This window comes from Myotis myotis, unplaced genomic scaffold (genome assembly GCF_014108235.1).
Source record: "Myotis myotis isolate mMyoMyo1 unplaced genomic scaffold, mMyoMyo1.p scaffold_m19_p_1, whole genome shotgun sequence".
Lineage (NCBI taxonomy): Eukaryota > Metazoa > Chordata > Mammalia > Chiroptera > Vespertilionidae > Myotis > Myotis myotis.
Window position 1 is genome coordinate 45,085,098 of NW_023416313.1, and position 20,016 is coordinate 45,105,113.

The 20,016-nt window shown below is 41.6% G+C and overlaps 1 protein-coding gene across 2 annotated transcripts; it reads right to left on the minus strand.

Moving 5' to 3' along the window:
• Nucleotides 1-1,971: 1,971 nt before the first annotated feature.
• Nucleotides 1,972-18,342, minus strand: GRSF1 (G-rich RNA sequence binding factor 1). Of its 2 annotated transcripts, none has more exons than XM_036335745.1 (10): nt 17,904-18,342; nt 15,361-15,517; nt 14,163-14,318; nt 13,634-13,777; nt 12,955-13,090; nt 10,534-10,715; nt 6,950-7,071; nt 5,657-5,792; nt 5,208-5,273; nt 1,972-3,319 (listed from the first exon to the last, which is right to left on the minus strand). In XM_036335745.1, the coding sequence occupies exons 1-9, from the start codon at nt 18,255-18,257 to the stop codon at nt 5,224-5,226; spliced, it is 1,437 nt and encodes a 478-aa protein (XP_036191638.1). In that variant the 5' UTR covers nt 18,258-18,342; the 3' UTR covers nt 1,972-3,319; nt 5,208-5,223. The 2 variants fall into 2 exon arrangements, with proteins under 2 accessions (XP_036191638.1, XP_036191647.1); XM_036335754.1 differs by lacking the exon at nt 17,904-18,342 and adding an exon at nt 17,627-17,646.
• Between the last annotated feature and the right edge of the window lie 1,674 nt (nt 18,343-20,016).

Sequence of the window (20,016 nt, forward strand, 5' to 3'; positions counted from 1 at the left end):
CCTTCAAAAAATAAAATATATACAAATTTAAAAAGTATCTTATTTTTCATATCATCAAGGTCTAAACATCAAATAAAACCTTCTTATATCCCCTTCCTAAAATGAAGAAAACCACCCAACTAAAAAACTGGGCAAAAGATCTGAACAGACACTTCACTAAAGATAATATGCAGATTCAAATCTGTTAAAAGATTCTCAACATCTTATGAAACTATGGAATCACAAATTAAAACAAGATACGACACCCTTATTACAACAGCTCAAATTCAAACATTGAGAACACTGAATGCTGAAAGGATGAGTTGCTACAGGAACCGGCACTCACTGCTGGTCGGGATGTAAAATGGAACAGCCAGCCGCCTTGGAAGCTAGTTTAGCATTTCTTATTAAAACTAAACAGTCTTACCATATGATCCAGCAACCCCACTCCTTGGCACTTACCCAAATGAGTTGAAATATTATGTACACACGAAAACCTACACGACTGTTCATAGCAGCTTTATTCCCTTCGTACGAACTTCAGAGTATCTTCTAATCTGCAGAATCCGGAGGGAAAAGTCCATTCCTACCACATTAGGGCTATTTTTTTTGAAAGGCAATGGAACTTAGGCCTGCCTCTACTGCTGAAATACCATTCTGCTCTATAATGTGTCCTACCAATTGAATATAAACCCTTCCACATGATTTAGGGGAAACTGTGAAAACAAAAGAATGTTCTAAATTGTAAAATGAATAGGATGTAACCCAGAGAAAAATCCCCAAATGAGAATCTGCTGAGGGATGGTTTAGGGCGGAGGATGCCAATACGGATGTTGACTATACGCAAGGCCCTTGCCTCCAAATGTCATGTAGATGGAAGTGCTTTCCCCTGCTGCTTCCTCCCCACACTGCAGATGTGTCCAGGCTTCAGACTTCCGCTCCACAGCTCACCCCATCTCCCTCCCACCTGGCAGAAGCCGCCTTCACCCAGACACAGAGGGACAAATACTCTGGGTTCTGCTTCCTTCTCTGGCATCAGTGAGTATCTCAGATCAGATCACAATCTAGCCATTTCCTCCTCGGGATCTACACAAAAACCTACACTTTGATGAGGTTCCTTATCAGAGTCCTCCCTTACAGCTCCTTAAGAAGTAGCTAACTAAAGCAGTATATGGGTATCCCGGCCACAGCCCATCTGGCAATTTTGATAGCTTTCCCACAAAGGAGAATATAAAGACACAAATAGAAGAGAAAACCTCTGTCATTACTTATTTCAATAGCAACTGATGACAAACAACCCAGTTTTATCAAATTTGGGGAAAGAAGAAATAAGTCTTTTGATTGGATAGAAATAAAAGATCACTTTTATTCTATCACACTATCTTACACATGCTTTTTTACACCTGCCTTCTCAGCAAGTATTCATTTAGTAGCCTAAATTATGAGCAATAACTTGCTAAAGGGAGGCTAGGAAAAGTATATGAATCCATAAGACTTCCCAAGAACGGCCACCTTTTTAAAAAGAACTCAGCCACTAGTGTGGCAGAAGACACACCCTTTCCAGCTTACACACCACACAACACTTTAAGGCTTTTGCTTTCTTTTCCCAGGGATATGCAAATGAAATTCAGTATCTCCAAAATACAGTAATTGCAAATGAATTAGTTCCTCCCCATCCCCAATCCCCAAAAACCCTACAGATTTTTTCCACAGCAAATTGGATGCCTACTGCTAAAGGGAGAGAAAAGATCACATTCTAGCAGGTCATACAGCTACAGACACCAGTTTGCACAGCTCAGTACACATGTATGAAAACATATTTCCATTTAAGTAGGAACGCTGAAGCTGTTAAACTGGGTCAGTCATGTTCTTACTGGATGACAAACACAACTGAAAGTCAATCATGTCTCCTTATAATAATATACCAGGACTTGATGTAATAAAAATATATTTGGTTTATCCACACACTCCAAAATAAATACTCTTAGGTAATCTGCCTGAACCAAGCTTTCATTTATTAACTATTTACAGTACAGTGATTTTGTATCTTAGCTGGTAATCAAAGATGGTTATGTACTGAGTGAGAGAAGACATAATCTCTCTTCCAAATATCACCTCTCAAAAATCTGGACTAATTCGATTTTAAGATCTAGAATTGCATCTCTTGGTAACTACATAGCAGTAGTGACCCAGAGAACAGGAACAAGGCAAAGAAAGTATACAGGACTTTGATTCTCCTACACAGGTGCACATAAAATTAGTTTATTAATGACTACATTTTCAAGCCAGCCATTTTGATCCAATATTTAAATAACAAGCTATTTAATATGAAAGCAGAATGTACTGCCACAATGTGACATAAGTACAGCTTTATCCATAAACCCTTCACACAATTATACATTAAATGCTATTTTTATTTAAGCAAGGCACCCCTACTGTTCTAAAATATGGGATGTGCTACCCCACTGAAAAAGCAAATGAAGGGACTTAGGTTTTTTCCTATCTAGAGCTGGTTTAAATTCATGTGAAGCCATTAAGATCCTTACCAGTAGGAACTGTTTTGAGATGTCACTTCACAGTTTTGAGACTAACACCCCTAATGTTTACCCAAAACCAAAAAAGGGGGTCAGAGGATGGGGATGTGTTCAGACAACTTTTAAGTTGAGACTAGAATTCCCTCCAAAAGCACACAGGCACTATGTTAAATGCCAGTAGCACAAGCTTAGAAAGGCCAAACATTTCTAAAGATGTGACACTGCCGAACAGTTGTCCATTATACTAACCAGTGGTATTTATTTTTTTGTTTTGAATCTTTTTTTTTTTTTTACATTCCTACCCCTTAAGTCATCAATACACCTAAAATTATAACTACTCTACCAAATAATAATGATTCAAAGGTCTGAAACCTTTCTTTGCTTTGGTGAGTATTTGGTTAAAATAAATCAGTATTTTATTCCTTAGGAAGTTTTTTATCAGAGCTCTCAAAAAAATCATTTTTAAAATGGGAGGAAGATTTTAAATGACAGGGCTGAATAAAAATATGCAGTCTTTACATTGGATAACAATCTCTATGAAAACAAATTATTTAATCATAAAATAAAGACCAGATTTGTAAATCAGATCCTATCCTAGACAGTTTTAAACAAAATTTAAATTTGTGATTTATTTAATTCCAAACTGAATCTTTCCTTTTTCTTTCTAAACAGTCCACTATGGAATTTTTCTTAAGCAATTAACCCAAAACCCCCATATCCTTTCTCTAACAGTTGCTGCTAAAACACTGGAACTGTATATCCCATATCCAAGAAAGATGTGCAAATGAAATGCTTCTTGCTTCATCCTGAAAATAAAACAAAAAGTACAGCACATTTACTAAAAACGAAAAAGTGTTGAACATGTTCCCATATCATTTAAAATAACAAATTCAGTAATTTTTTTTTCTTTCCTATTTCATGCAACTTATCTGAAAAATCAATTAAGTTGAGGTAAAGAAAATTAGTTAGGCATCAGTATTTATAGCCTGGTATGAAGATAGGAAGGCTTTTAAAGTGAGGCACAGAATATATTTTACACAGATTTTAGCTAATGTAAATATGTAATATCAGGAGATTGTGGTATTTTACATCCAAAAACAGCCCATGACAACTATTATAAAGAAATGTCCCAGATGTTTTCAAGAACTCACTAAATATCTACCACTACATGTAGAAAAATGATTACAACGAAATATATTAAAAGATTTGCCCTGGACAGTGTGGGTCAGTTGGTTGGAGCATCATCTTATACACCAAAAGGTGGCATGTTTGAGTCCCAGTCAGGCACATACCTAGGTTGCGGGTTCAATCCCGGGTCGGGGAACTTAAGGGAGGCAACCAATCAATGTTTCTCTCTCATATTGATGTTTCTTTCTCTCAAATCAATAAAAACATATCCTTGGGTGAGGATTAAAATATACTGTGTGTGTGTGTGTGTGTGTGTGTGTGTGGATATATATATATATACTTTATAGGGGGAATAAAGAAAAATACCATATAGCATTTAGTCAAGAGAAAAGACATATTTAGATTTGTCACAGGTAAGTTAACCCTATGAAATCATAAGCTTCCTAGTACAACCATTTTCATAATACCACTTTACGAAAAGAAACAGTGGTGCATTAAGTGTACATATCACTGGTATACCCTGGTTTCAAATGTATCACTTTAAACATTTTAAAAATATCTTAGAACTGAGGAAATGTGTTCAAAATTTTTATAGAAAGAAAAACAAAAGAAAAAAGAAAAGAAAAAAAAAAGGAAAACAAATGCAAGCACATTGCCAGTGTATTATGATTTATAGCTACTAAAGGTGAAAAATTATTTTTCAGCTCACAGAATCATGAATGTTGAGAAAAAATGCAAAAAGACTGTATATGGGGAAAATACTCAAAACCACTATCTATATATATAAAAGCCTAAGCAATCATTTGATTGTTCAACCGGTCGCTATGATGCGCACTGACCACCAGGGGGTCAAATGCTGAACGCACAGGATCAGGCTCCCTCCTGTCTGGATCAGGCCTGCGGGGATTGGGCCAGAACTGGCTCTCCGACATCCCCCAAGGGGTCCCAGATTGCGAGAGGGTGCAGGCCAGGCCGAAGGACCCCACCAGTGCACAAATCTGTGCACCAGGCCTCTAGTCTATATATATATATAAAAGCCTAAGCGACTGAACAACCGGTCGCTATGACACACACTGACCATCAGGGGGCAGATGCAGGAGCTGCTCCCCCTGGTGGTCAGTGGGCTCCCACAGCCAACCTCCCGTGGTCCCTCCCCCTGGCCGGTCAACCACCCACAGTCCCTCCCCCGGGGCCAGCTGGCCCCAATGACCCCGATAGGAGCCTCCGGCCAACCTCTCGCGGTCCCTTCCCCACCCCTGCTGGCCAACCTCCCGCAGCCCCAATCGGCCCCTATCGCCGGCCAGGCTGAGGGACCCCACCCGTGCACAAATTGTGCACTGGGCCTCTAGTACAATCATAATGAATTCTGTTTCCCAGATCAGTTTCATCTTTATTAACACATTAAGTGCCATGTCAGTCACTGGTGACTGAAACGGAAAGGAAGACAAAACAGGCTTGGTGCTTAATGTGTTAAAGAGAACAGTTTCCACCATATTACAAATTAGTAAATTAATAATTAATTTATCAATTGAAAATAGTTTCCACAATTGGACCTCTTAAGTTTACCTTATTATCTGGAGTCTTATTTTCCCTTTGGACATGAATTCAGGAACAATTCAATATACCTATGCTCTGAGAATGACAAAAAAAGATTCATTTCAAAAAGTTGAAAATGCAGAAATAATATTATTTATGAGCCTTTTTTCTCATAATATGAGCCCTTTTTCTCATAGTTCAGACAGAAACTCAAACCTTTTGTCCATTGGCTTTCTTAAACTAAAATATAAAACAAAATTAAATCCTAACTAACTTTGGGTAAGAATATGCAGGGTCATTAGCAGATAAATGCTTTTCATTACAATATAATGTCTCATCCCTTTTCACATTTACTTTAGTGGTAATGACAGAGTACAATTTTCACACGGAAATATCCTAGGAAAATTCCAAAACAGAAAAAGGCATTTGTAAGCCAAGACATGTATGAAAATGACCATGAAAACCACGGCAGCACTTACGAACGTGGGACCGATCCTTGAGCATAGCTGCAACAGCATCCTCATGGGAATCGAAGTGCACATCAGCTTCTCCAGTGGCCTTCCCACTGGAACTGTATTCCATGGTGATTCTAACAGGCTTCAGTGGAGCAAAAAACTAAACAACAAACAAATGAAGCCAAAAGGAACATAATGGTACTAGGTCCAATTTCTAGAAGTCTAGTAGTTCTGCACTTTCCTTTCAGACTTTGATTCATACACTTCAATTTTTTTTTTTTTTTTTTTTTTCCTTTTTAGGAAATATCTTCTACCATCTCTTCTGGCTTTTCTGATCTTTTTAGAACTCAAAGTTCATTTCAAATATCTGATCATAGACAACTTATACTATAAATACCATACTATGCAAGAAATGGTTCTTGACATGCTTTTTATACCAACAAAGACCACTTTTATTATTCTTCCCACAAACATCCTTCCACTTCTAAGAACTATCTGTCGTCTATCACATATACTTTATTTCTTAGTAATTCAATTTTACCATTTTTTCATCAGGCATGTACCTGATAACCATTCTTATCAACACTACATAACAGAGCTACCACCCTGAATGGTTGTCATTCCAAACCAAAGCTACAAAATTTAATGCCTTAATGAGACTGCAACCTTCATTTAGGTGACAATTTGATACTTATTAGGCTTCTTGAAATAATAAAGACAACTCTAAGGCTCATTAACTGAAAACTCTAGGTTTGAATCTATCTTAAGTTTATGTCCTCAAGTTCATAAAGTCAGTAAGTACTTTGTTGTTTTAGTTTTCCATTTCATACAGTACCTACCATGAAATAAAAATATTCTTAAAATTATTTTTCTCAAAAAGTTAGGGAATCATAATGCCACATGGCTACATGGTCTAACGAAAGCTCCAAGCACTTAGGAGCACTGAATTCTTGTCTAGAACCGAACTGCTCTGTGACAAGTTCCTCTGGGTCTCAGCTCACTAAACTCAAAACTGAAGAGGTTGAACCAATTTAGAGAAAATCCACTTTCTTTGAATACTAAACCCACATCATACTATTGTGCATTTAAAAAATCGTCTTATCCACTATACTTGTCACCTTAAAATGCAAGAAAACCCATACTTCTCAGGTTAAGAGAATAAAACAAGCCTCCACAACCATGGAGAGGTAAATCGTACTGTCCAAAGATACTCCAGAAATACTGTATCTTCTTCTCTACCTTCCTGAAATTAATAGAAGCCCAATTTTACAACTTTTATTCTAACCCACTGAGATTAGAAATCTTACTACCACATACGTTTATAATGTCTTGGGCATTGGCTTGGAAAGGCAATCCTCTCATATGAACAAAGTGTAGTGAAGATGTAGTTCCAAAATCACCAGGCTCCGGAAGCTTTTCTGACATCTCCTTAGGCAATTCTGAAAAGTGGAACAAAACACCATCAAGAACATAAAAACTTCAAGAGTTATTAACAAATTACAATTAGGTATAACATTTATATCAAAATCCTTAATGCCTCTTGAACCAATAAGGAAGAAGGACTTGAATTTTAAAGGCCAAAATGATCTGAAATTTCTGCCATCTTACAAATAACACCTGAACACCCATAAGAATTTAGCGGCTAGGGCAACACTTTTTGGGACCCTTTTCACATGCCGAGAGCTCTACTCTTGCTGTAATAAACTTCGCTTCGTTTAAAAATTTAGTGCCTCAACCCATTACCAGATTCCAAAAAAAAAATCCTATATAATAAAAGCCTAGAGGAACCAAGATGGCGGCATAGGTTAACGCGGAAGTTTGCTGCTTTGAACAACTACTTCAAAAGTGAAACCAAAAAACGGAAGGGACATCACCCAGAACCACAGGAACGCTGGCTGAGTGGAAGTCCTACAACTAGGAGGAAAGAGAAACGCATACGGACACTCAGAGGAGGCGCAGTGCTGAAGTCAAATTCTGAGGTGCGGAGTGCGCGGAGCGGGCTGGCGGCGGAGGGCGCGGTTGGCGTTTTCAATCGGGAGGGAGTCACAGAATCTGAGCTCCAGATCCGGGCGAGTCTTTAGGGACCCAGACTCAAACGGGAGAAGCGGGACTGTCTGGCTTCGGTCAGAGCGAGTGCAGCTTTCTCTCTGAGCTTTGCAGCGGGTGCTGGGACTCAGAGAGGCAGAGCCCCTGGGGACAGGACTGAGAGCCGCCATAACTGCTCTCTCCGGCCCACCCTGTTGATCCTGTGCGACCCGCCCCGCCCAAGCCCTGCACTGAGGCATTTGCCGGATAGCCTCAGGCAAACGCAAGATTAGCACCTCCCTAGGGACAGAAGTTCTCTCACTGCTGACACAGCTGATTCTCATAGCCACTTGGCCTGGAGGTCAAACCCTCCCTGGTATTAGCTACAACAATCAAGGTTTAACTATAAGACTGCGAACAAAGACCACTAGGGGGTGCACCAAGGAAGCATAACAAAATGCGGAGACAAAGAAACAGAACAAAATTGTCAATGGAAGATATAGAGTTCAGAACCACACTTTTAAGGTCTCTCAAGAACTGTTTAGAAGCCGCCGATAAACTTAATGAGATCTACAAGAAAACTAATGAGACCCTTGATCTTATATTGGGGAACCAACTAGAAATTAAGCATACACGGACTGAAATAACAAATATTATACAGACTCCCGACAGCAGACCAGAGGAGCGCAAGAATCAAGTCAATGATTTGAAATGCGAGGAAGCAAAAAACACCCAACCGGAAAAGCAAAATGAAAAAAGAACCCAAAAATGCGAGGATAGTGTAAGGAGCCTCTGGGACAGCTTCAAGCGTACCAACATCAGAATTATAGGGGTGCCAGAAGATGAGAGAGAGCAAGATATTGAAAACCTATTTGAAGAAATAATGACAGAAAACTTCCCCCACCTGGTGAAAGAAATGGACTTACAGGTCCAAGAAGCGCGGAGAACCCCAAACAAAAGGAATCCAAAGAGGACCACACCAAGACACATCATCATTAAAATGCCAAGAGCAAAAGATAAAGAGAGAATCTTAAAAACAGCAAGAGAAAGAAACTCAGTTACCTACAAGGGAATACCCATACGACTGTCAGCTGATTTCTCAACAGAAACTTTGCAGGCCAGAAGGGAGTGGCAAGAAATATTCAAAGTGATGAATACCAAGAACCTACAACCAAGATTACTTTATCCAGCAAAGCTATCATTCAGAATTGAAGGTCAGATAAAGAGCTTCACAGATAAGGAAAAGCTAAAGGAGTTCATCACCACCAAACCAGGATTATATGAAATGCTGAAAGGTATCCTTTAAGAAGAGGAAGAGGAAGAAAAAGGTAAAGATACAAATTATGAACAACAAACATGCATCTATCAACAAGTGAATCTAAGAATCAAGTGAATAAATAATCTGGTGATCATAATAGAATCAGGGACATAGAAAGGGAATGGACTGACTATTCCTTGGGGGGAAAGGGGTGTGGGAGATGCGGGAAGAGACTGGACAAAAATCGTGCACCTATGGATGAGGACAGTGGGTGGGGAGTGAGGGCGGAGGGTGGGGCGGGAACTGGGAGGAGGGGAGTTATGGGGGGAAAAAAAAGAGGAACAAATGTAATAATCTGAACAATAAAGATTTAATTAAAAAAAAAAAATAAATAAATAAATAAATAAATAAAAGCCTAATATGCTAAGTGTCCAGTCGACAGTTCAAACCAATCAAAATGTAATATGCTAATGATATGCTAAGGCTGCTCAACTGCTCGCTGTGACATGCACTGACCACCAGGGGGCAGATGCTCCAACCAGTAGGTTAGCTTGCTGCTGGGGTCTGGCCGATTGGGACTGAGTGATATGGGCTGGACACGCCCTGGAGCCCTCCTGCGGTCCCTCCCTTGCTGGCCAACCTCCCGCGCCCCTCCCAGGCCCCGAATGTGCACCGGTGGGATCCCTTGGCCTGGCCTGCACCCTCTCACAACCCAGGACACCTCGGAGGATGTTGGAGAGATGGTTTCGGCCCAATCCCGCAGGCCAGGCCGAGGGACCCCACTAGTGCACGAATTCATGCACCAGGCCACTGGTCTTTCTATAACAAGAGAGAGTAGGAAAAATGATTATTAATGAAAAAATCGAGGAAAGAGTAATTTTCTGAGTTATAAGCATTAAAAAATAAATAAATAAATATGGTAACAGGATAATTCCCAGGGCACCAGTTTAAAAAGGATTTAGCAAACTTCAAAGATTCCAAATGTTGCCGAAACCGGTTTGGCTCAGTGGATAGAGCGTCGGCCTGCGGACTGAAGGGTCCCAGGTTCGATTCCGGTCAAGGGCATGTACCTGGGTTGCGGGCATATCCCCAGTGGGAGATGTGCAGGAGGCAGCTGATCGATGTTTCTCTCTCATTGATGTTTCTAACTCTCTATCTCTCTCCCTTCCTCTCTGTAAAAAATCAATAAAATATATTTAAAAAAAAAAAAAAGATTCCAAATGTTGCTTTGGGTTAGGAATAAAAAGAATAATTAAATACAGAGGCAAACAAAACTCCTTACTTCAGTCAACATTCCTGCTTTCTACCCATATCTTTTCCCACCTTAGTTTAAATATTGACATTTACTTTCTGGTTATATTTGTGCCGCCAGCTTATCTGATGTAGAATCTACAAAAGTTATTAAATTTTAAAAACTTATGCAATAAATTAAGCCTTTCTGAATATTCAAAGTACATACTACACTCAAAGATATATTAAATCTTTAAGTCAATTCCTTTCTCCGGGAGTCTTACAATTTCATACAAATGGTAAAATATATATATATATATATATATATATATATACACACACACAAATATCAAGACATACAAGATAGACCCAATGAGCAGATCCTTACCGATTTCCTTCTCACTTTCATAAGCTGTCATAGGTCGAATATCCTCATTTACTTCCTGTTCTTCAAAGACCACATCTGGCTCAGTTATATACTTAGCAGTAGGAGATGCCATTTTCTTTCCCTTATGAGAACCAACATGTGTTCGAACTTCATTCCTTCTGCTTGGAAATATCTCTATATATCTATGTCAAAGCAAAAGAGAACATCACAAATGGTGCAAAGTAATTTTACAATGAACTCATTTAAAATAAACATGCATATATAGTATTTCCAATAGCTTATGAAACACAAGTGTCCAAAGATAACAGGTGATAGCAAGAACAGATATTATTAGCCCATGTAAAAGTACTCTCAACAGAACAGATCACTGATTTAATCCTCCCCAAGGTAAGTTTTCTTCATATACATCTGAACAACATTTCTACCTTGTTTTGCTTCATGAGAACAACTATGCTATAGTTAATTGTGTGTATGCAAAGAATTGATCTGGTAAGAAGAGCTTTGTTTTCCACAGGTGGTTAACAATCTATTGAAGCTTTAAAATTCAATTCTGTGAAAATTAATCATATTCGCATAAGTGATTAAGTCACAGTATATGAGGAACTAACTTCCTCCAGAACTTCATTGTGTGTTTACTTAATGAGAATTCGTGAACTAAATGTCAATTCTGATCTGCTTGGCAGTGAAAGTATCTATTAAATCTAAGCTTCTGGATCCAATTTTCTTTTTCTCAACATTGCTTTTCCAAATCAGGTTATTAAAAGCTTGAACTGTAAAAATCATTTTATATAAAGACCTATAAAGATTAGGTGGGCACCACTTCTTAATATTATAGAGAGTTCTACATTGCCTTAACATCCCCACATTAAAGTTATTTTATGTGATAAAAAGTTATTTTATTTTAATGATACATTATAATATGAAGAGTGCTGAAAGAAAAAGGAGAGGGGTGTTGCTTTGTATCTACTTTTTTCACTTGAAACAAATTTAATAAAGACTTTTGAACCAATTCTATAAGTAATTCTGAAATACAATGGCTTTGGATTGGCTTGAGTACTCCTCCAAAATTAAAGTTAAAACACAAAAGAAGCCACAAATCACTCCATGCATCCTAAGGCAGTGATTCTCAACCTTCTGGCCCTTTAAATACAGCTCTTCATGTTGTGACCCAACCATAAAATTATTTTCATTGCTACTTCATAACTGTAATGTTGCTACTGTTATGAATCGCAATGTAAATATCTGATATGCAGGATGGTCTTAGGCGACCCTTGTGAAAGGGTCATTCGACCGCCAAAGGGGTCGCGACCCACAGGGTGAGAACCTCTGTGACCTAAGGTGATGTGATATACAGTCTACAGAATCATCTACAGAGCATCCACACCAAAATGTTAACTTGAACCAATTCAAGACTTTAGCTCTAGCTTCCAGTTTCCGGGGGTAATACAGGATACAAAGGAACAAGTTAAATGACACCATGAGGATGCAATAAGGTAAAAATAGAACATGAGACACTGTACAGGACAACTGTCCCAATTTCTTCAAAAGTCAATGACATTTATAAAGGGAGAGGGAATAAAAAAATAAAGAAGGGGATTTGCTCTACTTTAAGAACAATCAAGCCGAAACCAGTCTGGCTCAGTGGATAGAGCATCGGCCTGCGGACTGAAGGGCCCCGGGTTCGATTCTGGTCAAGGGCATGTACCAGGGTTGCGGGCACATCCCCAGTAGGAGATGTGCAGGAGGCGGCTGATCGATGTTTCTCTCCCATCGATGTTTCTAACTCTCTATCTCTCTCCCTTCCTCTCTGTAAAAAATCAATAAAATATATTAAAAAAAAAAAAAAAAAAAAGAACAATCAAATAAAGTGTGGGTCATGTCTAGATTTTGGTGCCAAAAAAAATCCAACTGCAACGATATATTAGGTATAATTAAGATAATGTGATTATGGATTCACATTAGATAAGTTGTTGGTAATTTTGTTAGATGTGCTAATATTGGGGTCATGTAAGAAAAGTATTTTTTAATTGATTTTAGAAAAGGAGGGAGGGAGAAGGGAGAGAGACAGAGAGAGGCATCTTATCAGTTGCCTCTCACACATGCCCCGACCAGGGATGGAACCCATAACCAGGGCATGTGCCCTGACTGGGAATCAAATCTGAGACCTTCTGGTACACGGAAGGATACTCCAAGCGAGCCACCCAGCCAAGGCAAAAAAATATATTTTATAGATGCATATTGAAATAACAGATACAGCAAATTACCACGTCAATGATTTGTTAACCTAAGTGCAAGGCATTTGAAAGCTCATCATACTACTCTACTTTTCTGTTTAGATCACCTGACACTCATATTACAGTTCATTCATCAAAATGACCCAACATATGATACTCCTGCAGCATTAGTATCTACCTTACTCACCGGTTACCGATTTCTTCCCTGTGTTTCAACAGGGCTTGGTTGGCCATTTCTGGTTCTTCAAACTGCACATAGGCTTCTCCTGTCTTTCTTCTCCCTCTATAGTCCATCACAAAAGTAATGTCTACTATATTCAGTCCTAGGGCACCAAAAAAATTATCACAAATTAGTGCTGCTAACAGGAACTTTTTATACTTAAAATTAACTCATTCATTCACATACTAATTTTTGTTACTTTATTAGTGAAATTGAGAGCTGTTTTGCCAGTCCAAAAACTAGATACCTAATTGAGAGAAAATTATTATGCAGCCAAAAACTAGTAACACCTACACATCTATATTTCCAGAATGTTTAGGGTACAAGCAGTTCATGTAAAATCCACTTCTCTTTCTATGTTTTTTTTGCCAAAATGTATTAGGAGAAATAGAGATTTAGACTAACATCACTACTAATGTAATGATGCATATTTTACAGCTAAGAATTCTAATTCATATAAATTGTTAGCCTTAATATGGACACTGCTATGAGAAACACTTACGTAATTCATAAATACTGGAAATCCAAATGAAGAGTTCTCCCCTAAAGAACCTAATATAACTGCATGCAGTTACTTAGGAAAAGGAGACAATGCGGGGAGAGGGAAGGGATAAGAGGCTCCAAATATGATAAAACTGAAAAGCACCTGCAAAGAAGTCTATAATGTCTTTCTCATTGCAACTATAAGGAAGTCCTCTCAAGCGAACCACACCATCATTTACCACAGGGGAAGATTTAACCTGCAGGCTCTTCATTAAGGCATCCACATCTTCATTGTTTATCTCATATACTACAAAGCAAATGCACAAAAGACACATCAAATTTACATAACAAAGGAAAAGGCCTTTTTAAAAAAATATCAAGAATTTTAAAACTAGTATTTTTTAAATCTTTATGTACTTCTTTGGAGAAAATAACATGACATTTATTGAATATTTATATGTGCCAGGCATCATTCATTTAAACATCACAATTTGTGAGATAAACTTGGTCAACATCTTCATTTTATAGATAAGAAACAGAGATGATCCCTGTGTTTCATGTTTGTACCCTAAAAAAGGGTATATTCATAATATCTAACTATTTCACTATTGCTAAGGAGCAAATGAAACTGCCTTGGAAAATATAAAGTCTTATGTAATGATCTGGAAAAGTCACACGGTGACTTCACGTACCTTCCACATACCGCTGCCCCATGTACAAGCGGTGCTTTTCTAAGGCTTTCTGCACATCCTGCTCTGACTCCATTTCAATTAAGGCATCACCTCTTCGTTTCCCATCTCTATTTAAGAGGAAGTGTATTCCATTCTCACCATTGCGGATTCTGCAGTCTAAAAGTATGTGAATAAAAATCAATTAAAACCAGAAACCAATTATTCAAGCCACTGGAATGCAATCTTCCCACACCAAAACAAGAATCAAAATGCCTGCCATATTCCTTACACAAGCCCCCATCTGAAGCTGTCCAAATGCCAAGGAGGTGGTAATCTCTAAAAAGTTCCACATTAAAAAGATAAGCAAACTATACTGCATACATAAGTTTATGATCTCCTGGTCATTAAATGGCACTTTAAACTAGGCTCAACAAAAAAATGTATTATGTCCTTCTCAATGCTTCTATGGTTATGTTTATGCATAAGTGTCTTCTTTTGTTATAATCACAACCAGAAAAACTCTAAAATATCTCCTATAAGAATAATTTTGCTACCATAACTTAACTTTTCTTTTTTATTACTATGAAAAGATATCCCCTTACTGCATACTTCTTATAATGGGAGCAAGTGGAAGATGTAAATGACTTTACAAAATGCTTGACCACACAATGCTATACACATTAAGGTACTTGGTATATGTTACATTGTTTTTACAACATTTAAGGTAGCATCTTCTAAAACTCTCTTAAAAGGAAAATTAAAAATCAGTCAGATGTAGAAACAAAAAAACTAACCACAGATATGTAACCCTCCAAACACGGTTTATTAAGGAAACTATGCCATTTGATACTACGTGATCTTGTATTTTAAATGTTTTGCATAAAAAGCTACTCTTAACCCATGTTCCCACTAACATATTTCCACTAACAGGTTTGGCTTTTTGATCTGTGCATATCAAAACTTCAGAGAAAACTGGCTTTATGTATTAAATTTTAGTCCTAGCATTTAATTTTTTGTTGTTTTAACATTAAATTTTTTGTTGCATTCAGTCTTTAAACCTGGTATATAAACCAAGAGTACACATGGTATCACTTGGTATGCACCAGTTGACACAATTCTCAACCATCAAATGAGATGTTTACAGCACAGTTTAACTTGGATTTTGTGGGACTCTTTTGCTCAGAAAAAATTACATATTTAAAGCATACATAAAATATACCTGAAAAAAAGCTAAGCACATCTTCGACAGTGCACGACCATGGTAATCCTTGAGCTCGAATCAGATAAACATCATCCACTTCCTCTCCTAACTTGGATGGAGGCAATTCATACTCAGGGGGAGGTGGAAGGTCTTCCAGGTAGGTAGCTTTAGACTCCTTCCAAGAGAAATGAAGAAATGTTAAGATTTCTTTGACAACCTACTTAGAAAAATGTTTACTTCTACAAACTAGTGCTCTTGATGTTATTTTTAGGGGACAGTTACTATTTCAGAGGCAATAAGTAAGATTCACAAACCTAACTCATCCTGTTTTGGCTTAAATTAAATATCCTAAAAGTAGCAAGCAGATCTATATCCTAATGGCTTGGCAGGACACAAATTTTACTCAGGCCTTGTTTTTAAATTCTTCGGTGCCAAATTACACCTAATAATAGTGTTTTTGTTAAGGTAGAACGAGAGGGGTCCTTTCAATTTGACAAATATGTGAGTGCCTCCTACTTACTGTGAACCATGTTATGCCCTCATCTAAAAAGTTTACCATCCGTCAAACCTCAGAGGGAAGGTAGGGATTATTGCAAAACAGCAATAATCCCATTTGACTAAACATTAGGACCCAATTATGGGCCAAGGAAGATGAGCTGGCAAAAGGAACTTGGCACCATTTAGCAGAAGGACCTGAGTGTGTCTCCTTAACCTGGTAGGCAAAGGGGGGGGGGGGGGGGGTGGAGGGGATTAATAAAAGACATTTAGAAGTGGATAAATCAACAAGACAGCAGGATGCTTGGAAAGATTAATCTGTCAACTGGTATGCCAGACCAACTGGAAAAGGAAAAGATCATAAAGGCAGTAACAGTTGTGTGAGGTAACAGGAGCCTGAGAAATATGTAAAAACCTCTACTGCATTTTTACACAGGGGGCAGGGGGTGGAAGAGGGTATGGGAGGGATAGATGGTGATGGACAGAGACTTGACTTGGGGTGATGAACAGTTACAGAATTGTGTACCTGAAAGCCTGTATAATTTTGTTAATCAGTGTCACCCCAATAAATTCAATTAAAAAACAAACTATTTTACAAAACTAAGCAAAAGTTGAAATTTAGTGAGATCCCAACAAGCACCATCACTGTAATAGGGAAGACAGCTCAAGTTTTTAAGATCTGCACTTTGCTGGGCTGAGGAAAGAGGTTCCTTTGTACTCAGGCGGGCTCCGCGAAGACGCGTGTCTAATTTTATGGAGTCGGGATAAGTGTAGCTTCAGCAGAGGTCAAGAAAGCAACTAGCACTACAATTAACGTGGGTAAACAACTCCAGTGGCTTGCACTCCACTGGGCTACGGGGAGATGCTTCACTCCTGCGTATGGGCCCATCATTTTCCCGAAGACTTACATACAATGTTAAGAAGTCAGTGACAAACGGAAGCGGTGTGTAACACTAGTCTAGAGAGAGGCTCAACAGATATCATTACAGATAACATGAGAGAGTAGCCAGCTCACAAGGGCTCATTACAGATAGTTTGTTTTTTAATAAAGGCAACATTCCCCAATTTCCCAGAATTCCGTAAGATCACAAGCTTTTACAGAAAAGGGCAGCAGAAAGCCTTGGGCCAGGATTCAAGTCCATTAGCTCAGCAGACAGCGGCCAAGCCGATAAGCCGCCCCGTCTCGCTGAGCCCGAGGAGAAGCACGAACTGATTTAAGACCAACATGACCCGCCGCCCCAGGAGCTGGATACTCCAGAAGTGTGGTGACATTTCCCAGATGCCACGTAACGAGCAGAAAGCAAGCTTCCTGCAAGGCACAAAATAGGTGCCATCTGAGTGCTCAAAGCGCACGCAGACTTTTAAAAAGAAAACACGGTCGGCCCATCCATGCCTAGATCCCCACATCGCGGCCTCGGCCCTGGACGCCTCCCTCCCCCAGGATCGGTCTCCAAACGGCCCTCCCGGCGGCGACCCGGGTCCTGAAGGTCCTGCTGTCAGCGGAGGTGGAGGAGCAGAGGTGACCTTCATGGCCGGGGCAGCCCGCCTTTCCCGGGGACACTGCCGAGGGGGCTGGGGACGAGCTCCTTCCCCCCGAGCCCAGCCCACGCAGCCGTGGCGCGCGGGCCTTCCCAGCAGCGGCCGCAAGGCGCCCCGGGCCGCCCGGGCCTAGCGCTCGGGCGGCGCGATGCCTCTCACCCTCCGCGGGGCCGGGCCCCCCAACTCACAACCAGCCGGCTGAGGGCGACGGGGGCGCGGGGTGGGGGCGTCGGCAGCCCCCCCAACCTACCATGGGCCGGCAGGAAGCAGGCCTCAACCTTCACCCCCAGCCACACTTACACTGCCCCACTGGCCGGAGGCTCCGGAGAACAAAACAGGGCGAAAACCCGGGGCCCGGGAGAGCGTCCCTTGTTCCGGGGCCCAATCGGAGGACGGGGCGGCCGGGGTGGGGGGGGGGGCGGCGAGCGCCGCGGGTCCCGGGCCGCGCGCGCGGAGGTCGCGGGGACGCGGGCGCGCGGCCGGGGAGGGGAAGGGTCCCGCGCGCGCCCCTCGCGGCGCCCACGCACCTGGCTGTAGCCCCGCGCCGGGCCGGCGGCCGCCGCCAGCGACTGCGGCAGCAGCGGGGCGCGCAGGGCCGGGTAGGAGGCGGCGGCCGCGGCGGCGGCGGAGGTGGCCGCGGGGGGAGGCCCCGCCAGCCTCCCGGCGGGCGCCGGCCCGGTCTGGAGGCCGCGCGTCTGGGAGGCGGCGGCCGCGGCGGCCCCGAGCAGCAGCAGCAGGCGGCGCCGGCCCGAGACGCCCGAAGGGAAGGAGCCGGCGGCCGAGTAGAAGGGCAGGCAGGCGGCGCCGGTGCGCCGGCAGCTGCTGCAGTTGCAGCCGCAGCCCCGGAGCAGCGCCCCGAGCACCCAGCGCGTCCCGGCCATGGACTCCGGAGGCGGCGCGGGGCCTGGAGGCGGCTGCGGCTGCAGCGCGAGCGGAGGGGAAGTGGAATCCAGGGCCGGGGAGGGGCGCGGGGCACATGCGCCGCCGGCTCCGGGCAGCGGCGAGGCGGAGGGGAGTGCGCGGCCCCGCCCCGGCTCCGCCCTCGGGGCGGGGCTGCCTGCGGCCGGGGGCGGGGTGGCGGCGGGGCCCGGGCCCGCAGCCACGCGCTCGTCCACCCGGTGGAACTGGGTCCCGCGTGGGCCAGGCGAGAGCCCCCCCCCTTGCCGAGTCCAGACGTGAACGCAGGTCCAGGGACACCTGGTCCTGTCTCCTCCGAACGCGTAACGTGAAGGGCACAGGCTGTTTCTGGAAGGAATTGTGATGCTCTGCGTATAGAAAGTGTCGGGGGACGTGCAGGAGGTTTAGGAGCCCCCACACTTGGGACACCTGCGGAGGCCAATTTCCGTTTGAAAGGAGATCGTTACCTATATGTTGACTATACGTGCATATAACAAAGGTAACGCCTCCCTTGGTGAATTGGTGTATGCACAAGTGAGCAGGCAGAAGCTCGAAAAAGAATTGGTTGTGCAGTTTTCCTCCCGTGGCCAGGAGCCAGCTCAGATTAATAGGCAAAGGGGAGTTCTGAGAGTTAAAAAAAAAAAAAAAAAAAACCTAAAATTTTGAACTTTTTTTACTGTAGAAAATCTCAAAGAAAAGTACAATGAAGTTACCGAATTTCAGAAAATATCAACATTTTTAAGATCTTGTGTCATCTGTCCCCACCACCACTACCCAAACATTTTTTTCTTTGCTGGGTCATGTCAATCAATCACCCTTTCAGTATCCATCTTAAACTGATAAGGACTTATAAAAAAAAACAACCCCAAACATGATATTCAGATTAATTTTTTGTTTTGTTTTGTTTTAAATATCTTTTATTGATTTTAGAGAGGAAAGGAGCAGGGGAGAGAGAAACATCAATGATGAGAAAGAATCATTGATTGGCTGCCTCCTGCACACCCCCCACTGGGGATCCAGCCCCCAACCCAGGCATGTGCTCTTGGCCGGAATCAACCCCGGGATCCCTCAGTCCACAGGCCAACACTATATCCATTGAGCCAAACCAGGTAGGGCCAGATTAATAGTTTTGAAGTATTCAGGATTATTGTACTTAAGTAATGGCCTGCTTTTAGGGAAAGGAAAGCTGGGTATTACACGCCCCCTCCCCCGAAAAAAAAAAAAAAAAACTTTTCCCACCAAAAAAAAGCTTGGCTCTGTGGACTTCCTCATCTGCAAAATTTAGAAATCCTAGAAAGTTTTTTTTCTTAAATCTCCCTTTCAAGAAGGAAAATGGGTATCCCTAACAGATTATCACTATAAATCACGATTTAGGGATTCTGCCCATACTTACCTTTGCTTTCATTTTCTTTTTAAAAATAAATCTTTTGCCCTGACCGGTTTGGCTCAGTGGACAGAGCGTAGGCCTCCGGACTCAAGGGTCCTGGGTTCGATTCCGGTCAAGGGCATCTACCTTGGTTGTGGGCACATCCCCAGTAGGGAGTGTGCAGGAGACAGCTGATTGATGTTTCTCTCTCATCGATGTTTCTAATTCTCTATCCCTCTTCCTTCCTCTCTGCAAAAAATCAATAAAATATATTAAAAAAATAAAAAATAAATAAATCTTTGTGAGTTCAGAGAGGAAGGGAGAGGGAGAGAAAGAAACATCAATGATGACAGAGATTGGCTGTCTCCTGCATGATG

Bases quoted from the DNA above. Each gene is read 5' to 3' on its own strand.
- GRSF1 (XM_036335745.1), bottom strand. From the start codon at position 18,257: ATGGCCGGGACGCGCTGGGTGCTCGGGGCGCTGCTCCGGGGCTGCGGC. The intron at 10,716-12,954 runs GTGAGTAAGGTA...GCTTTGACATAG, and splicing joins AGGGAAGAAATCGGTAACCG to ATATATAGAGATATTTCCAA. The intron at 5,793-6,949 runs GTATGTGGTAGT...TTTGTTGTTTAG, and splicing joins ATGCCCAAGACATTATAAAC to TTTTTTGCTCCACTGAAGCC.